The sequence below is a fragment of the Buceros rhinoceros genome, unplaced genomic scaffold (genome assembly GCF_000710305.1).
Source record: "Buceros rhinoceros silvestris isolate BGI_N320 unplaced genomic scaffold, ASM71030v1 scaffold19352, whole genome shotgun sequence".
Classification (NCBI taxonomy): domain Eukaryota; kingdom Metazoa; phylum Chordata; class Aves; order Bucerotiformes; family Bucerotidae; genus Buceros; species Buceros rhinoceros.
Genome location: NW_010398573.1, coordinates 1 through 20,140, shown reverse-complemented (window position 1 = coordinate 20,140; position 20,140 = coordinate 1). Strand labels below are relative to the sequence as shown.

The 20,140-nt window shown below is 40.5% G+C and overlaps 1 protein-coding gene across 1 annotated transcript in view; it reads left to right on the top strand.

Moving 5' to 3' along the window:
• The window catches only part of PLEKHG1 (pleckstrin homology domain containing, family G (with RhoGef domain) member 1), a 46,136-nt gene extending 28,289 nt beyond the window's left edge, over positions 1–17,847 (top strand). The window contains exons 4-17 of the mRNA XM_010131163.1: positions 765–811; positions 1,275–1,425; positions 2,393–2,524; positions 4,863–5,045; positions 5,134–5,229; positions 5,349–5,435; positions 7,728–7,761; positions 8,418–8,513; positions 9,740–9,778; positions 10,268–10,290; positions 11,164–11,379; positions 12,846–12,962; positions 14,126–15,800; positions 16,742–17,847. Of these exons, the coding sequence (XP_010129465.1) occupies positions 765–811; positions 1,275–1,425; positions 2,393–2,524; positions 4,863–5,045; positions 5,134–5,229; positions 5,349–5,435; positions 7,728–7,761; positions 8,418–8,513; positions 9,740–9,778; positions 10,268–10,290; positions 11,164–11,379; positions 12,846–12,962; positions 14,126–15,800; positions 16,742–17,847 (4,002 nt within the window). The remainder of the gene's footprint in view (positions 1–764; positions 812–1,274; positions 1,426–2,392; positions 2,525–4,862; positions 5,046–5,133; positions 5,230–5,348; positions 5,436–7,727; positions 7,762–8,417; positions 8,514–9,739; positions 9,779–10,267; positions 10,291–11,163; positions 11,380–12,845; positions 12,963–14,125; positions 15,801–16,741) is intronic.
• Positions 17,848–20,140: the final 2,293 nt, after the last annotated feature.

Here is a 20,140-nt window from a genome sequence, read left to right as displayed (position 1 = left end):
ATTGTGTATTATTTGGGATAGAAGTTGATAGGCAGAGGTGAACTTAAATGGGAATTTTTCTGGAAATCTGTTATTGCATAGAATTAAATTATTAATTAAAAAATGTTAGGCCAAGGAGGAAAGAAGTGAAACTCAAGCTTTTGCTTTGGGAAGCTTGTCAGCATTAAATGCAGGAAATTTCAATTTAGGAAACCTTCCTAAACCTAGTTGCAACTAGATTTTGTTGGGTTATAACTTCCAGCTTTCACAGAGGAATAAGTTACTGAAATAGCAAAAAAGCCCCAAAACCAACCAACCAAAACTTTTGTGGCTTCTAATTTTCACGCTTAGACTGTGCTCAAATGAGAATGTATTTATAGTTGTTTGAAAATTGCACACTGAACATAACCTGCAAAACTCGCTTCTGGCAGTACTCAGCATGTGCTTTATCACACACAAAACAAGGTATGTGCAAGTCAGTTGTTTGAAGGGAGAATGTGTTTTTTGTGTTTTTTGCTTTGGGTTTTTTTTTTTTTTTTGAGATTCACAGGTTGCTCTGTTGCAAAGCTGCTTGTCTTATCTCTGTAGATTTTTCCTTGTATTTTCCGTTACGTAAAGGACAAATCTGCAAAAAGAAAATATTTAATTCAATGAATATGGCTCTGTTAGTTTCAGGACTATTCATTGATCAGGAACTGGAGGAGGCATCTTGATGTCATAATCTTTATCTTGCACATGTTAGTCAAAATAGCAGCTAAATCTGAATATATTTCCTCCCCATGCAGAGTGAAGATTTCCACATATATACACAGTACTGTACCAATTACCCAAGGTAGGAATACTGGATTCCCTTTTTTCATTTGTCCCTTTGCCTGTTTATTTAATTCAAGTTACAATCTATACAAAAAAAAATTGTGCTCTTTCTTCCCTCCAAACTGGAGGGAAGGTCAAGGAGTTTGCCTTTTTTTCTTAACTTAAAATAATAATAAAATACTCTCTTGAAGTTTTATTTTGACTCTTCTTGCCTTTTATTGCTATTATTGCCCTTTAGAAAATGATGATCTTGTTCTGTGTTGTTCCAAATATGTGATGCTCAGTAAGAGAGAATGGTTGTATGTCAAAGGAAAATGTAACCGAATTCAAAACATAACTTAAAAACGCCAACAACAAACCAGCAGTGATTGGATTAGGAAGCTGCTTGCCCCCTTTTACAAGGGAAGAAAGAAGCAATTCTTGACTTCACCTACAGACTTACAGAGACAATGTGTCTTGAAACAATGCATTGATGTTTCCAGGTCGGTGGCTGTGTTGACAGAGTGCATGAGGAACAAGGCGCTGGCCAAGTTCTTCAGAGAGCGGCAAGAAGCACTGCAGCATTCTCTGCCCCTGGGCTCCTATCTCTTGAAACCTGTCCAGCGCATCCTCAAGTACCACCTGCTTTTGCACGTAAGCATCCATTAGAAATAGATTTCATTTAGGGCTCTGCACAGTGAAGTTCCTGCTGCTGGGGCAAGACTTGATGGTTAGAAAGGTTCTGGGTTTCTTTTGATGCTCTTCCTTTTGGAGGTGTGTGTTTTGTACATTTGGAGACTTTATCTTGGTCATTTCACAGCATGTGCATATATTTGAAGTGGAGATTTAATGGTAATTGGTTGAGACACTGAAATCAGTCTGTGCATCCAAATAATTAGCTTTTTTCAAAACAATAGTCTGTAATTTTGAAGTTGTTTGGAAGATTTTTGTCAAGATTAAACACTTTTGTACACAAATGTATCATTCCAAAGAAAACCAGCATTTTTCCACATGTTGCAATGCTGTGTGTTATTGAAAGAAGGACTAAATATGTATAAACACCCCAATTAGTAAGAATTTTGAGGGGAGGAATGACTGAGGAAGACCCATGCTCGATGAATTGAGTTAAGCAAGTTTTGGAAATTCCCGCTGTATTGTTAGCGTTTTCCACGTATGTTTCCTATTAGAGAGTCATGTTCTAGTGTGAAGTGTAAAGACACTGATTCTTACTTAAAATGCCTGGTGCTTTTCTGCTCTCCAGCTGTAAAGTAATGCCTGGTGTAATACCATCAGGGCTTTGTAAGTGTGTAGATCTGTTCTGCATTTTAGGAAAGCTATTAAACGTCTGAAAAGGTCTCCTGCCAGTGTGCTGCATTCTCTTTCTGTGCCCCTCTGGTCACATCATCTGCTGCAAGCATAGTTGCTGCTAAACTGACCGTAAGGCCTTGCTTTGTTAGTCCTCTTGTGTTAATCAAATTGGTGACAATGTGCAATAGTAACAAAGGCAGGGACGTTGCATTTGAGCAATCGCAATGCAAGGACTAAATAGGACAGATGAAAACGTACTGTTGCAGTAAAAAATATTTAGAAATAACGGGAGTCTTTTTTCCCCCCTCCTTAGGAAATAGAAAACCACCTTGACAAGGACACTGAGGGCTATGATGTGGTGCTGGATGCCATAGATACAATGCAGAGAGTGGCATGGCATATAAATGACATGAAGAGGAAACATGAACATGCCATCAGGCTCCAAGTGAGTTCCCAAAGAGATTTTACGGGTGATCGTGAGCTGCTTTTAGCAATATATATGCATTAATATTTTTTTTAGTTTATCTTTTAATCTTTTTCAGCCTTAATTTAGACTCCTGTTAAGTGTGCCTGTGACTGTTCAATCTTAGAAACCACGGTCATAGCTGCTGCAGGAAAATCTAAGACATCTCTACCCTACAAGCAGTATCCTGTAACGCATTTATTTTGCAGTAATACGGAACTTTAGATAACTTTTCTTTCTTCGTTTCCCTCAATTGTACGGCACTGTTGTACAAACCCAGGGCATGGCTTTGCTCAGAAATCCGGTGGTTTCCAGTTTCTCTCCTTTGGGCTGATTAGTTTTATTTTGAGGCGTTTCTTGTGCTTCTTCTTGTATAAGTACTTTCCTCTTGGGCTTTTGAAGACTCATTATCTGTTGCTTTGTGGAAAGTATAAATCCAGAAACATGATAGTTAGAAAAAAGTTAACTTCCCCTCGAATGAAGAATTTTTTGACGAGAAAACAAAAGCTACACCCTGAGTAACTTTTGGCATGAAGACCAAGCTGCTTTGTAGATGTTTCATTGTGTTTCAACCTTACCAGTGAGTCACGATTTTACGTTGTTTTCGTCAGCAGTATTTATATTGGTTTAAGAAAAATGAGGGGATTTTTTACTTTACAAAAGGGAGTAGTACGCTAATACCATTCCAGGAACCTGCGTCCTGTTATTCTTTGTCTCTATTTTTTTCTTTTTAAGATAAATGCAACCTATTTCCCTCATTTTCTGTGGGTGCGGGTTTTTTTGTTGTTTTTGGTTGTTGTTATTTATGTGTAGAGAGAATAGGGTTACATTTGATAATGTCTAGCCTGCAGCAGTGTAACCTTTGCCACGCATTGCTGGAAGTGCATGCTGATGACTTTTAACAACACTCTGCTATATATCTGAGCAATCATAACCAGTAACATTTGGCAATAAAGAGGGTTAAATGCTTTTGGAAAAAAGCATTGGTTTTTTTTAATTTTTTGAGCTCAGCTGGCAAATCATGGGGTTGTGGAAAATGTTTATGTTCCTAGTTACCCCTTTAAAAAATAAGATCTGTTTCGGCAGCCATTAGGGTAGGTCTTCTGTGGGCTATGACACTGCCATTCGCTCTGTCATGCTGCGAGTACTGCGGCAGCAGGCCCTGCGCAGTCTCCCTCAACAGGGCTGCACTTGATCCCTGTGCTGTACTCTGACTTACTTACAGGTTCTTGGAGAGAACTGATAAAATGCATCTTTTTGTTTTGGTTTGGTTTTTTGGATTTTTGGGTGTTTTTTTGTTTTTGTTTTTTTAATAAAAGTCTTGTGTATAGTCTAAAGTGCTGCCTTGGGGTTTTCTTCCTGTGAATGCTCTAGGCTGCATTTGCGCTTCAAACGTACTGAGAAGTTTTCTAGCTGTATGTAATGTCCTAAAGAGACTAGCCTAGGCTGAGGAAATCTGTCCATGCTTTGCTACTGCTGCCACGTTTAAAGTCTGATGGATGTTTTTTAAAGATACTCACTAGTTAAGGTTTAGTCTGCTCTTAGAATCCACAGTCGCGTGCTTAAGTTCTATGTTATTGCCACTGATAGAAAAAACAAGCAGCTCAAGGAAACAAGAATAGCCATAACTAAGTTTCACAGGCTTGTGAAGATTTTCTTAGATGTTTCTCCAGCCTTTTTTTCTAATAAATAAATGAGAAATATCTATGGTATGTATATGAATCATTTAAAATGCAAATAAATATTCATATTCAAATGACCAGTTGACCAATTCAGTTCTGGTCCTTTAGTCTTCTGAGAAACACCTCTCTAACCTGAATAACTCACAGAAGTGGTTGGGACAGGCCTACAGGACATGGACGTGGCATTGTAGTTCATGCAGTGGAGGGCCACGTGGCTTCAGGATACCCAGGGTGAGAGAGCAACATTAAGAGGGATTGGTAAGGGACATAGAGGGGAGAGGGGAGCAGGCACAAGAGAGTCTGATGACTTGAATTACAGACCATTTTCCAGGTCTGCAGAGATAAGGCTGTGCTCTTTTATTTCAGGCTGCTTCAGGGAGCTCAGGGCTCTTTGCTGAGTCCTCATAGAGGCAGTAGCAGTACTCGGAAGGGCATGTTTTAGGCAAGTCTTGGCAACAGGACTCCAAACACCTGTCTGCAATATTGCACATAGCCTAGCAACCTCAGTACTGGTGTGTGGTGACTTTCCACTGTTGGATGCTGAGCTATCCAGGAGAGTGGGAATGGCCTCAGCTGATTGATTGTTTCAGTAAGATCTGTGAAATGAACGTTGGTTGTTCTTCTTTGATCTGTTGCAGGAGATACAGAGTTTGCTTACTAATTGGAAAGGGCCAGACCTCACAAGTTACGGGGAGTTGGTGTTAGAAGGAACATTTCGCATTCAGCGAGCCAAAAATGAGCGCACGTTGTTCCTCTTCGACAAGGTGCTGCTAATTACAAAAAAGAGAGATGAAATGTTCGTGTACAAAGCTCACATACTGGTAAGTTGGAGAGTAGGTCGTAATGTGCTGTCTGTGGGTCTCCCCAAAACTGCTCCGTGGTTCACATCATTGCCTCTCTTTGTTACAGTGTGGGAACCTGATGCTTGTTGAAGTAATACCAAAGGAACCACTTAGCTTTAGCGTCTTCCACTATAAAAATCCCAAGACACAACATACTGTCCAGGTATGACAGAAACCTCCCTGCCCCTTGGGTGACGTAACTGATGACCGTATGCTATTCCTGACCCTGCACAGTGCAGTAATGGATTTTCTCATGGTGCTACAATTTTTTTTTTTTATCAGGCGAAGTCACAGCAAGATAAGCGCCTTTGGATTCTTCACTTGAAGAGGTTAATTCTAGAAAATCATCCTGCTAAAATCCCTGCCAAGGTAAGAATTTAAAAAAAATCCTCAAAACCAGCTCCTTGTATGTGTACTAACTTAGAGCAGTCTCGTTAGCTGCAAGATGCATGACAATTGACATAAAGTGTAGACTCCAGGGGGTTAATTAATATGTTTATATATGTCTTCAAAAGTTCCTCAAAATTACTGGGAAAGTTCTGCTATAAGCATCTACAGGGCTTGATACAGAAGTAGAATAATTTAACTGGGTTAGTAGCATTGCTGTCCACATTAGGATTTGCCTGCTAAGTCATGAGTAACAGAGACGCAGTGTCAGAAACCTTGACTATAGAAGCATATCTTAACCTGATACTACCTGTCTGCACAACACCGAGGTGCACTAATTGCAGCATGTGTAGATGTTACCAGGCTGATTTTAATCTGTCTTGGCCAGACGTCATAGCAGTGAAGCTACAGCCAGCACACACTTCACTTTACAAATACACAACCCCATCCTTAGGGACATCTACGCCCTGTTTGGTGAGATGCCTAGCAAGCTTTATGCCAGAGGAAATGGGGCACTGAGATAATATTCATAGCTGTGTGTCTTGAAGCAGGGAAACCTGGTCCTTTTCTTTATGAAATCCTCTCTGAGCTCCACATGATGTTTCCCAGTGTAACATATTGCACCTCTCAAAGGGTGTTAACCCTACTTAACTCCGGCCATGCCACAGCAGCCACTGACTCATGTGGAAGCAGGACTTCTTTTCTGACTTTTTTTTCACTGAGTTTACTGCCCTTTTTCTCTTTTTTCTTTTTTTTCGGTATTGGTTTCACTGGTTGGTTTCTCTGACTTTTTTTTTTTTCCACTCAGTTTTATGCTGTAATGGCTAAAAAATGTTACCTGTGACTGAGGTACATGGTGCTGTACTAACTCTCATTTTCAACAATTCAACAAAAAGAGAATTATGGGAGAAAAAAGCCCTCGCAGATGCTAATACTAATTTTCCTCTTATTTTTTTGTTGACAGAGTTTATTGAAAGTATAATGTTTATGCTAGTATCCATGCTTACAATGTAAATGTTCATTGCAGTTTATTAGGTTGTAAAAAAAAAAAACCAAAAACAAAAAACCAAAAACAAACAAAAAACAACCCAGCACTACAACATGATCTCAGCTTTTGTATTAAGATATTTTCTTATTTTTTATTGGATATTTTTTAATCAGTGGAAAAAACATGTAACCAAAAATATAATGCCATTTTCTGCTCAGACAAATAATTTCACTTGAGAAAGGAGAAGTCTAACCAAATAAATCTCTGAGGTTTGCAATCTCTGCAATTCTACCCAGCTTTCGGGAAGATTTAATAGTAGTCCATCCGTGACACCTAGTGGAAAATTACCGAACTGCACCTGTAGAAAGGCAAGAGGTTACACAGGATATTTAGTTTATTTTCTTACTTATGAGCTGAGATGCTTCATAAAACATCCAGATTATTTTTCCTATTTGAAAAATAAAGTGACAAATTTTAAGCAATCATGGGAAACTTTTTATCCCGATTCAATCTTACTCAAACCAAATGGTGATTTATTTTTTTTAATAGCTGTTCCTCAAGCTGTTCCTCAAGCTATTCCTGTTCTTTCCTTAAAGAAAGCAAGGTTGATAGCGTTTTCTGCACCAAAAAAATAGAGTTGAAAAATAACAAAAGTGTTAAACTAAATGATTTTTGGGAAGGAAACGTTCTGTGAATCGCAAAAAAAAAAAAAAAAAGTGTTTGCCAGATACTAGGGCCAGTTTTGTGCCAGTCCCAGCAGAAATTGGAGTTGCGTTTCAATGGCTCTAAATTCTGGGATTTGCAGAGAGATCCCTGGAGGTTTGAATCTCCATGGAGGAGTCCTAGCATGTGGCACGTGATCTCAGCACAGCCCCTATCTCTGAAGCCAGAGTGGGTTTTGTGGTCAAATGTGCCACTACATCCTCCAGATGTTCCTCACACCAGTGGGTGCGGTGGGTATGTGCTCCTCCCCTTGAGCTGCCAGAAGGGAGGTGGGCACACGAAGTGGAGCTGCTGGGTGTAGTGACAGTAGGTTTTTCTGTGCAGACCTGAAGATAAGCTCTGGTGAGCTCTTGCCGGAAAAACTCTTCTTTACGTGCGTAATGTGTCCAACGCATAGAGAAAGACAGAAAATAATGCTACTGACCATATTTATTAGTTCAAAAATGAAACTTTGTTTAATTAACCCTAACCCTTGACACGTATAAACTCGCTGCTATCTGTAACATGCAATGTAATTTGTCCTTCTACTTAGAGTTTAATTTTTTCATTTGCTACTTTTTCAGGCCAAGCAGGCAATTCTAGAAATGGATGCCATACGTAAGTTGGTTCCTTTTCACTTTTGTTTTAAAAAATGAATAAAACCATCTTCAAAAGTTTGGGTCTAACTGCTGGTTTTGGCTGAGATGGAAGGTGGCCAGGCCTGTGTTCCTTGAATGGTGACCTTGCTGGAACACCCAAAACTGGATGCAGATCCTGTGGACCTCTGTAGGCATTGGGCTGAGTGATCTCCACCCAGCAAGTTATGTCTCGTAATGAGCAAGGAAGAGGCAGATAAGACCTTCTGTAAGCTTTGGCCATTTTCTGTTGCTTGCTCCAAGCTGCTTAAATGTATGGTATTTCCTGTGTTGTAGCATTAAGTCCTTCTGGCTAGCACCCACTGAAAGACTGGCAATAAACAAACACAGCTCAAAGAAGCGTGCAGCAGTGTTACAACTTCTTTGCGCTGGCAAACCTGCAGCTGGGGAACAGTGAGGCTTGTGCTTATATCTGAAGCGTTTACCTCCATGTCCCCCAGGAACCAGCATGACTGGGTGGTTAGCAGCATATCTTGTCTGTGTTGCTTCAAGCTCTGATGAAGTGCCACTGTAGCAGTCACAAAGGATGGCCCTGCCTCCAAAGAGAGCTGCCGAGGGGAGGCGTGTGAAGTGACATCCTTGTCACTCTTATTTCTTGTGCTTCTGCTTGTTTCACAGATCACCCAGGCTTCCACTATAGCCCTGAGGGAGAAACGAAATCACCGTACCAGCCTAAAGAAGGCACTACTCCTCACAGAGTGAGAAGGAAATCAGGTGAATAAACTCCTTCACCACCAAAAGGAAAAACAAGCAGTGTTGTCTAGGGTTGGGTGAGGCTGGGCATGTGGAATTGGTGTTTAACTGCACTCCGTGGCACAGTATCTGTCAGATATAGTTTTAGAGCGTCTTATAAACCATTTGGGGATTTGTGTGCTTTATTTTTTTTCAACCACTGTTTCTATTTAATGTCATGGATAGACATTGCTAATGGTGGATGCGTAGAGAACAATTAATACTTTCTAATGGACAGAAGAATGCATATGGAGGAAAGCCAGTCACATTATTTAAATTGACATTTCTCCTTTTCCCCCCACCCGTCTGAAATAATTACTGACTCAGAAGCAGTTGCATCATTTTAGGATGCAATTTATTATAATAGGCTTGTTATTTCAAAACATGGTTACTGTATTTTACTTAGTATAATGTCTGCCTTATGGATAATAGAGATTTGAGAGGTGGTTATGCTGACTTTAGGGGTTTTTTTTTCCTCCTAGCTGAACCATGCATCTGTAATTACTGTTACTTTCCTCTTGAAGCCGCTACCAATGTCTGTGTAGTTGGGCAACTTTGTGTTCCGGTCACTGTGTTCCCCTCTTCAGCTCCTTACAGACCTTTCCAATTTGGAGTGTGTGACGTTGTGTATTTGGAGTGACTTAAACAAGGATCCTGAGAGTTTTGATGTAGTGATTTATTATACAGTAGCATTTGTGTCTTAAAAACAATCAAGTTTTAATTACTTTTCAGGCATCTTCCTTTGTTTCTGAGGGTGAAGGATTGCATTGGTGCAATTTTGCCTGATCAAATGGTCTCCTATGTAATGTTCAGCTACTCACACTTTTAAAGCCCTGCTAAGCTGGGCTCATACGTATTTCTAATAGGGAACCTACAGCAACTTTTTTATTTTACAGCAACTTAGAGCAGTAAAGAGATTAGCAAGTCTTTTGAAAGCAGGAATCTTAACATGGGATAAGAATTTACATGTCAGAGTATGGAGGACAGCTGCTATTGCATTAAAAAACATGTATGATCTTTGGTAACAGCTGAAGTTTGACACTTCAACAAATACTTTTTTGTGAGGAAATTGGGTGATGAAGAAACTAAAAATTTCCCTGCATGGGCTCAGAAGCTTATGTTTTGGTATCTGTGTTTTTAAAAGTTAGCCAAGATGCCCGTGGCTTCCTTTGGGATGCTGGAGAGCTTAAACATGTTGTCTTTTTCAGAACCCTCATCTAGAGTCCATAAAGCTCTGAAGTCAAATGGTAAGCTACTTCATCTACTGTTTATTGACCAGTGCTTCTGTGCTTTGTAGAACAAGTAAAGATGGAGCCTTTTCACTTATAACTTTCCCTAAATACATTGTGGAGGAGGGGAGGAGGAGGAGGAGCAAGTGTGCAAAGAAAGGAAAACATTAGCGTTTAAATCTAATGCCTGTTTTTTCAAACTTGGGTTCTGGTCCTGTAAACATCTTAGCAGCTGGCAACTGAACACACAAAATCTTGGCCATTGTGAGTAGTTGCTCATATCGTACCTGTGTTGCAAAATCAGGAGGACCTCAACTTTGGAACTGTGGCAAAACTTATGCTGTCCCTGTTTTATCAGACACCCCACAGCCTGTTTGCTCCATTGCTGCTGCATTTAACCCCCTTTTGGGAGTTCATAATTGGGTTATTAGCATAACATTAAAACAGGCATAGACTGACACTGGTTTGATTATTCCCTTATGATTAAGTATATATTTCTGTTTTCAGATATAAGTCCAGATATGCAGAAGGTAAGTGTTTCTTGTATTTCTTATATTTCTTGTTTTAGCACATTCAGACAACTTGGAGCACAGTATTTACTGTAGAATCTGCATCTTCTTGGTTGTGCTGATTTTTAAGAATGGAAACAAACTCATAAATGTTGTTTAGCACCTCCAGTAAGATTACTGGAATGAAAGCAAAAGAAATACAGCTAACTATTTCAGGAATATCTAATAAAGAAAAAACGACTGATCTGTATATTGTTGTACTTTATAATACAGTACAATCAGTTACTAATGCTATAGGGTAATTAAAAATACCACTAAAATCACAGAAGTACTGTCTATAAAGAGTGTCTATTCTTTGGAGCATATTGTCTTTGCATTTATTGAATAAGACTGGAAATTTTCAGCTTATTCTGATATTTATGTCATATATATAAATCATGATATATGACCAAACAGAGCAGATACAGCTTGAGCAGATGGAGATGAGCATTTCTAATTTTCACATGTTCTGTAAGAATTTGAAATTAAGTTCCCAGTGCAGTTTGGAAGTCTCATGTTGAATTTCAGGTCCTAGGGTTTTATTTGGGATGGAATTTAAAGTGGGGGTTTGTGGAAGATTTACAAACAGGTTTCATTAGATGTGCTTTCACTGGGATGCCATAACATGAAGGCAATGATTGGGGTGGGGGGTTTTGCATTTATTTTTTCAGATCTAAGTATTTTGTGGAAGAATACTGATTGTTTTACTTATTTCTTTATAAATCTCATTTTAGTGCAGCTAACTGAACATAGCTTAAACATTGCCTATAAGTCTGTTGTAAAACTGTGTTACTAAAATATACAATCTCTATAAATGTCTAATCAAAGTTTTGTGGTGGGTTTTTTTTTTTTAAGCGGATCAGTATTGAAGGATCCCTTTTATCTCAAGCCACGAAACTAGGATCAAGTGAAGCCATGCTGAATTCTAGAAAGGTTCCATTGGAACCTGGTGGGCTAGAGAGCCAATTTCAAGAGTCCATTGAACCAGCCTACAGCAGTGATCAGGATGAAAATCTTCAGTCTTCTGCTACAGAACAGATTGATGCTGATGACGAAGAAGAGTCTGAACAGGTAGGAAAAAGAGGAGAAAAATATTGGTTTTTTCCTGGGGAGTATGGAAGAGGGATTAAAATTATCTGTCAAACAGCAAAGGGCAGGAATGTGTTACAAATGTTTACATTCTCTGAGTTTTAACAGAGAAGATGTAAAGTTAGCCCCCATACGAAGGAAGATATCCCCACTGTTTGAAAGAGGTTTTACTTAGTCCTTTGCAGTCCTCAAGCCTGCTTCTGCCGGAAAGATATTGCTTTTAACTGTTGCACACTGCTAACCTTTCCTTACTTCTGTAGCTGATGCCGTGCAAGAAACCTTTTTACACCGCCTGTAGACAGTGCCTTCAGATCTCCGAAGTGAGGACTTAAATATTAAGTTAAGATTCATGCGCTGCCACATGTGATGGGATGTTTCTTGACCTGTGAGTTGCTGGCAGTAGCTAGGAACATGTGAACTTTAATTTGAGAAGTTGTGAATAGGATTTCTGAAAATAAGAATCTTTATCTGTTGCTACTGCACAGGTGATAGTTTCCCCCACTCTGTATGAGGTATCTACACATGTAGTACTTCTAAAAGACTAAAACCCCAGCTTTGAAATGTGGCTGTATTAAAGAATCTAGATTTTGAGTTTGTTTTGTTTGGTTGATGCTGCGGTCATATCCTACTGTGGTCAATTTATTTTGTGAATTATCCAAAACCTATTACTAATAGTATTTTTTAAGCTTACTGTGCATTTCCTCTTGAAATTACACTATTTGCATTGTAAATCTTTGATAAAATAGTATGTCGTACTATTGTAATGCAGCGTCTTGTAATTCTCCATCTTCCTGACATGAATAAGTACAAAAGAATGAAAAAGTGCAAAAGAATACCACTATAAAAATGTATAATAGTAGCTTAGTGTTTAATCCTAGGTGTGGCAACAATACTTTCTCAGATTCCCCATGTTGCCATCATGTCACTCTTAAGTTAATTTGGACACTGCGCAACACGTAACGTTCTGGCCTTCTGTTTGTTGTTTGCTTTTTCCTGGGATGGCAGCATGCTTTACTTTTTACCTCTTCTTGGTTTTTAAGACTGCGAGTGGTAGTAAAACTATCCTCTCCCTTTTTAAAACAAAAAATCTTCAAAAGTTAAATTTTTCTGTGACCACATTCTTCTGTTATAACTCTGGATACAAGTTTAAGCCATTTCCCTTGTCCAATTTCTATATATTCTTTTACATCTACATTTTTATACATAGACTATGCTTTCAACACCTTTGGACAAGTTGTATGGATTGATATAATTTATTTGCTTATGGTAAAGAAGGTTTTCTAGGCTCTGAGTCATTCTTGTGGCAGTGCTCTGACTACTCATGAATATTTTGTCCTCTTGGTGTATTTGCCTGGCCTCTTCTAGCTGCTAGTAATTCTTCTCAACAAAGTGTACAAAGAACTGTATGTTTTATTAGCTCTCCCTTGCTCTTTTCTTTTAAATCACAGGGAGTGCAGCAAAACTCACTGCAGAAATTGAAAGGGGGAAGAAAAAGGCTTAACAGTCAAGCTGCTGAAAATGTTGAAAAACGGAGAAGTGTTAATCTCAACAAGCGTGAAACACAGGTATGTAGGTTTTTTTACTTTCATTTTGCTATCATCAGAGATATGTCAAAGAAATCTGTGTTTTTACTAGATAGCTAAGTCATCTCCTGTTTGTCATGTATTATTATCCATATCATTGAAATATTCATCTGTATGATAAAAGACTATTTGGGGGGGGGGGCAGGCAAAAAAAACCCAAACAACTAACCAAAGCAATCAGCATTGACTGAAGAAAAGGAGGCTGAGGGGAGACCTTATCATGCTCTACAACTACCTGAAAGGAGGCTGTAGCGAGGTGGGGTTCAGTCTGTTCTCCCAAGTAGCAAGCAACAGGGACAAGAGAAAATGGCCTCAAGTTGCGCCAGGGAAGGTTTAGGTTGGATATCAGGAAAATTTATTTGTTTAAAGGGTTGTAAAGCACCGGAGAACAGGCTGCCCGGGGAAGTGGGGGAGTCACCAGCCCTGAAGGTATTTAAAAAATGTGTACATGTGCTGCCTAGGGATATCATTTAGTGGTGACTTGGCAGTGCTGGGTTACTGGTTGGATTTGATGATCTTAAAGGTCTCTTCCATCGAAATGATTCTGTGATTCTGCAAATTATCTCTCCCCCTCTTTCCCAACCTCCTGCCAGGAACATCTACAACATCCTTCATATTAGCATTAGCAGGCATGTGGCCTTGCTGTAAACTAGATCTGCTAGCTAAGCCGGATGAAAAGACTCCAAAAAGGAAATGAAATTTTCAGTGGCGTTTGATAGGGAGCATAACATACCTTTCTGCTAAGGTTATAGGCAAGGCGAAAGGAAGGAGAGCAAAACTTTTGGCACAAGCCCAGAGTCAGATTAGTTTAATCCTAACTGTGAAACTGTAGAGTTAGCATAAAAGGTTTAATCTAACTCCTGCCAAAAAAAATTTGCCTTTAATTACTCATGTGTTAACATAAGCAGTGTTATTAATGCCAAGAGTGAACTCTGAGCCATAGTAAGGATTAGGAGACAAAGTAATCTGTCATTGCAACTTTGGCTTCCTGGCTTTCTAGTGAGGAGCCTGCTCACCTTGCCCATCTCCACCTGACTCCATGTTGTGGGACATGCTGGTGCTATGGCAGTTCTGTGAATGGAGGGAATTGCTGTATTATTGCAGGGGATAGGCTAATGTTACTTGCGTGTTTCAAATCTCCACAGAGCTCGAAGGACCCTTCAGATGAAGAGTCAAGCCCGCTGAACACCGATCTTGCGTTTTCCTGCACAGCTAGACAGCCACAGTCACCTAGACAATTCAGCACACCCCAGAGCAACTCGCTAATCATGAATATCCTGGGGGGGAGTACCTCTGTCAGAAACATCTGGACTGACCACCAGATCAGACAAGCATTGTTTCCCAGCCGGCGCCCACCTTACGAGAATGAAGATGACGAAGATGATTATCAGATGTTTGTACCATCAGTGTCTACATCCAATGCTAGTTCAGCTGCGGCTGGGGAAAGGAGGGGTTCTTCTGGGCGACCGTGCAGCTGGCACTTGGGGGTAGTGCCTCAAAATGAGACTTCCAGCCCCACTCGTCACAAAATTGTTAGGCGGGCCAGTAGTGCTGGCGAAAGTAACACGTGTACAGCCAGCGCAAGGTATAAAATAGGGGAGCGCAGTTCTCGAAGGGAAGTCAAGAGAGCAGAGGTGAGTGGTATGAATGCATATCCCAAATCTTCAGAGGAGCTGACCATCGATGATATTGAACATGTTTATGATAATATAAGCTATGAAGACTTAAAGCTGATGGGTCTGACAAGAAGGGAGGAGACAGACCGTGGTCCTCAGAGATCTGCTAGAGACTCTCTTTACGAGGCTGAAAACAAAAGCAGCTTAGATTCACCCTCCAAAAAGAGGACAGGAAATCAAAACAGGGCCTCCATTCGTGCTGGTAGGGATGAGATACTACTCAGTAGAGAAGCACCTACTTCAAGTTTGGATGAGCTCAGAATTGTTGAAGACAACATATATGACACTATACCGCTTCCAGAAACAGCACTATTGAATTTTAAATGTGACCCCTTAAAATCCTCTAAAAGAAGGAGTTTTCTGGCCCTGGAAAAAGACTTCGCATGTTGTGACAATCTACGGCAGTTTGTTTCTGAAGAGAGTCTCCAGTTCAGTGAAGATGAAAGTCCTTACCATCATGTTCCCGTCGACAATGACTATTTGAGCTTAGTAGACAGCTCCTCCAACTCAGATTCGCTGTCCCATAAGTCTGCAGCAGATAAACTCTCGGAGGAAGTAGATGAGATTTGGAATGACCTGGAGAACTACATCAAGAAGAATGAGGAAAAGACAAGAGACCGTCACCTTGCAGCCTTTCCTGTTTGTAAAGATGATATGCAGGAAAGGTTGCATGCTGGTAGTACACCTGAACTGAGTAAAGATGTAGAGTACTCACTGTCTACCCTCTCTCTGCCGGAAACTCCTATTTTCCCTAACAATGTGAAGCCCAGGGCTGCCACCATAAGTGAGGCTAATCTCAGGCTTGAAGACACTACACCATGCAAGGAGAACTCTTTTAGGAGTCTTAACAGAGCTTCCTTCTCCTGTGAGATGCCTTTTGTAGATAGTCCGTACGAGTCTGCCAACAGCGTTCTGTCCAATGCGCATGCAGAGGGCGTGGAAAATGACTTGGCTGTTGTAGATAAAACAAAGAACAGAGTTTTTATGATGGCAAGGCAGTACAGTCAAAAAATTAAGAAGGCTAACCAGCTTTTGAAAGTTAAAAGTCCAGAGCAGGAGCAGCCAGCTAGCAGACAACAGAAACTGAAACACAGAGATCTTGCTGCTATTCTGGAGGAGAAGAAACAAGGGGGTCCTGCTATCGGTATGTTAAAAATATTTTTATACTGATCTATTTCTTTAGTACCTTGCAGTGAAATTTGAGTACTGAACTGGAAGATGATGAATTTTCCCCACCTTGTCAGTTGCATATCAGCATTATATTTTCTGTGATACCAGGGAAATGAGTTTTCTGTGACAACTTCTAACATGAATAGTCCTTTTTATCTTGTTGTTACTTGATAAAATTGGGAAGAAATAGCAGGGTAGTGTCTGGAAAGATGAATTCATCTGATGCTGCAAATAGAAATCGTGCCTGAAGGCCTATTGGCCTCACTACAGAAAAAGTAATTTCCTTTAATAGAGTGATCTTTGGAGTTTGACTACAACGGTGTGCTTTCAGGTAGGTTCATCTCAGAAAAAGTCATGTACATTTGCTCAGGTAACATCTACATCACGCCCATAAGCATAAGGAATGGAGTCAGATAAGGAGGAGCTGGTGGTCTTGCTCTGTCTAATGGATATGCAAGTTGTGGATATGCAACAGCTTTTGAACTAATTTTGTCCGTGGTCAGTTGAAACAAACTGGAGACTTGGAGCCAGTGAACTCCACGCACTAGAGCATCATTCTTGCCTTCTTGTGATATTTATAAAAGTCCTTAAATATCTTATTTACCATTTTCAGAATGTTCTTTTCCATTTTAACATGAAACAAGCAGCGTATTATTGAAACTGTGTTCTACGTTGCATCCTCTCTGACTGTTCACTGTTGCAAGATATTTTATACTTCTTTTTCTCAATACAATGTACCGAAATGCACAACTTTTCCAGTCTCTATTGCTTTATGGACTTTGAGGTTGAAGATAGTGATGCAGTTGTAAACTTTTCTCTTGACCAATACAAAGCTTTTTGAAGTTTTAAAATTTTCATGTGACTCATTCAAATGGATTGCGTGCCTCTGCTAAGTTAATTCTATCTCCTTTCTAGGTGCCAGAATAGCTGAATATTCCCAGCTTTATGACCAAATCGTCTTTAGAGAAAGTTCACCTAAGGTCCAAAAGGAAGCCTGGGCTGCTCCTCAGGATCCATCAGCCGGGAGATTTTCCACACCCGTGGCTGCTTCTGCTCCCTGTTCCCAGGCTACCAGTGAATGCTCAAGAGCAGAAGATTGGCTTTTGCACTCTACATACAGTAACAGTGAACTGGCTGACTTCTCTCCATGGCCTGAATCCCAAGACCCAAAGTCCAAGAGCTTGTTTACAGAAGCTGGTACAAAAAGCAATTCAAGGCAGTTGCCATCAGCTGGCTCAGTGCCTTCCCTTCAGCTTTCTAACCGCTTGCATGTCCCAGCACAGAGGTGGAGCGCCATTATAAGCCAACCGAACAAAGAAAATTTACATCAAGATCACATCTATAACTCCCTTGGTAGAAGAGTAAGCAACATAAAACCACAGGCATACAGCAGGTCACAGTCATCTTCCTCAATTGTGGTCAGCAGGTCTGGAGAATCAATCATATATCCTAATGAAATGGACAAGAAGAAGCTCCATTCGAACAGGAACTCCCGATTCAGCAGCCATCAAACGCCACGTATTGCTTCAGGATGTACAGGGCCTGATATGAGAAAGCAGATCCCTGAAAACTGCTCAGATATGATTTTGCAGGATTCTCAGAAGGTCCTGAGAGTGAACAGGGCCTCCCCTCTGACGGCACAGATGGCCACTCAGAACTATTTTTCGAATTTCAAAGATACTGCAGAAGGAGAAGGTGATGATGATGATGACTACGTTGAAATAAAGTCTGAAGATGAGGGATCTGACTTGGAGATTTCTCAGAACCGAACAAGGAAATCAGATCCTAAACTGCGTAACACAGACGCTGTTCCTTCTGAAATGCTCTGTGGCAAAACTGTCTCTTGTACTCCTGCAAAGTCCGCCAGCAGCAAACACGCGCTTACCCCATATCTGACTGCATACAGTGATTCGGATAAACTGAACGACTACCTGTGGAGGGTCCCATCTCCTAATCAGCAGAACATTGTCCAGTCTTTAAGGGAAAAGTTTCAGTGTCTCAGTTCAAGTAGCTTTGCTTGATGCTCTCAGTAATTTCTGTCTCTGCTGCCTTGTCACAACAGAGTGTATACTAGGACAAGCAGTACTGGCATCATGTATTTCCATAATGTTACACCATGAGGCATTATATCACAGTAATATTGTAAATAGAAGTGAAATGTATCTTTTTTTAAAATGGTTTAGAATCCTGGAAGTGAAAAAGGCCATGTGTGCACTGTCTGGTGTGTCACTCCATAGCACAGGTGGACTTCTCATCTCCTGTTTAACCTTGTATCTCTTCCCCTGTTAGGTGTGACATCCTTTGATTCTTACTATTGAACCAGGTGTGATGTTGTTTGATTGTTAAAACGTTTTATCACGTGGAAGCCTTAGTATCCAGACTTTTGAGTTGGTGACCAGTGTTCTGCATCCAAAATACGTGATTACTCTGGTTACATATGGGAGCATTTAGCTGAGCAGCTACTCCTGTGACTGCAGATTTCTGGGCAGGGTTCTGGTAATTACACCAACATGCCTCGTGTGCAGTTGCACATCCTCTTTGCATGTTACTTTTTATCGGACAGAGTGCAAATGTATGGGACCAACGCACACGCTACATGACTTTAGAACAGGCTTCTTATGTTTTAAAGAAAACCTAGTCCTAGTGCTTGTGAGGGATGCCAGTCTGATAGCTCTGTGTCTGAAGCCTCTTCTGTGTTCTGTAACTGCACAGCAGGCAGAGCATGGGCAGTGGCGGCTTTTTATGTGAACCTGTGGATGTGATGCAGTCCTTGCCTTTAGGATGTGTTGGGTGCTCGAAGGGGAGCTCCACTGCTTGTGAAGATGGCTAGGCTGAGTTTGGTACCTCCACCAGTGATGGTGGTGTTTCTGACACACAGGCAAAATTTGAGTAGTTTGTAGCTCAGAGCCCAGCAGTTGAAGGCCGCTGTGTGTGAGTTTGTAAAGTAGCTGTATGTTATACGCAGTGGCTTGCAGGGCATCTGTTCAAGTCCCACTGTCACTAACCCCAAGAGGGAATGGGGCTTGGCCAGATGCTTGGGTGAAATATCAATCATGGGGCATGTTTGGCCCATAGGGTGGTTCAGTGATACTGCTGGCAGAGTAACAAGCTGCCTTCACTAGGGAATAATGTATCTATCTCCTGTGGAAGGAAATGACGCTTCCTGTCAGAGCAGTAAAATAGGTATTTTCTAAACCAGTCAGGGCTGAATCTGATCCAATTTCTGTACAATAAAAGTAGCTTGAAAGATGAGAATACATTCCATTCTTCTGCAAGTAATGTATAGAATAAATGCTGCCATTTAGAACAAGAACAGGCTTTCCAATATGATGCACATTTACTCCCCTTCATCATCTTTGTTGCACAGCTTTGGATTCTGTTACTTGAAAACATTGTACCTTAGAGGAAAGCCTAAATGTGTCTACACTGATCATCATGTGTGACTGTTGTTCTTTTTTGGTGCTTAAATTCTTCACATTACGTGGATAAAGCCAGTACAGAGTTAAGTATATCAATAAATAAAGGAGTTTTACTGAAACACGATTTGTACTACCCACATATCACTCCGCTCAGCTACAGAGCACTGTATTTCCAGAACGGCGATTTGCTATCTTGGTCACCATGAGGAAAACCTGAAGTTAGTGTACAGCTAAATACTTGTACAATTTAAGGACTTGAAGTTGTTAGAATGGATTAAATTATTTACCACACGTTATCTTGTATTGGCTAGGAATTGTTATTTTGAGGGCTGGTTGGTCATGGTACTTACTAGCTCGTACCACAGGGATACTTCTTACGGTCAGCACATCCACTGTGATGGGCCCCGCATCTATCTAGTAAAATCCAACTGAGAAATAATGTTGTACATATTTAAGACACCGAGGTGTAGCAGAGCCTGTATTTATTTAATATAGCTTGTAAAGTATTGTAAATATGAATAGAAGTTAAATCTGTGCTTTACCCGTGTACGTCTAGATTTGTTTGAACAGCTAGAAGAACGTTGTTTAACTCTCATCTCATGCAATCGTTGGGGTTGGGGGGGAACACAAACAGAAAAAGGGACTTCTACTAGTGCGTGCTAGTGTGTAACCTCTCCCAGGGACCATTTCATACTATTTCTAATAAACGTTGTGTATGCAAAAGCTTTGGGTTCTGTTCATTGCAGTTGGAAGGAGGTGGTGGGGAGGAGGATGTTCGGGTTTATTAAAGGAGTGAAGGGGAAACGGTGGTTTCTGCCGATCGCAGATGATGTTGGGGGGAGATTTGGTAGTTGTTGGTTTTTGTTTTTTTTTTTTTTCTTGCAGGCAGGCGGAA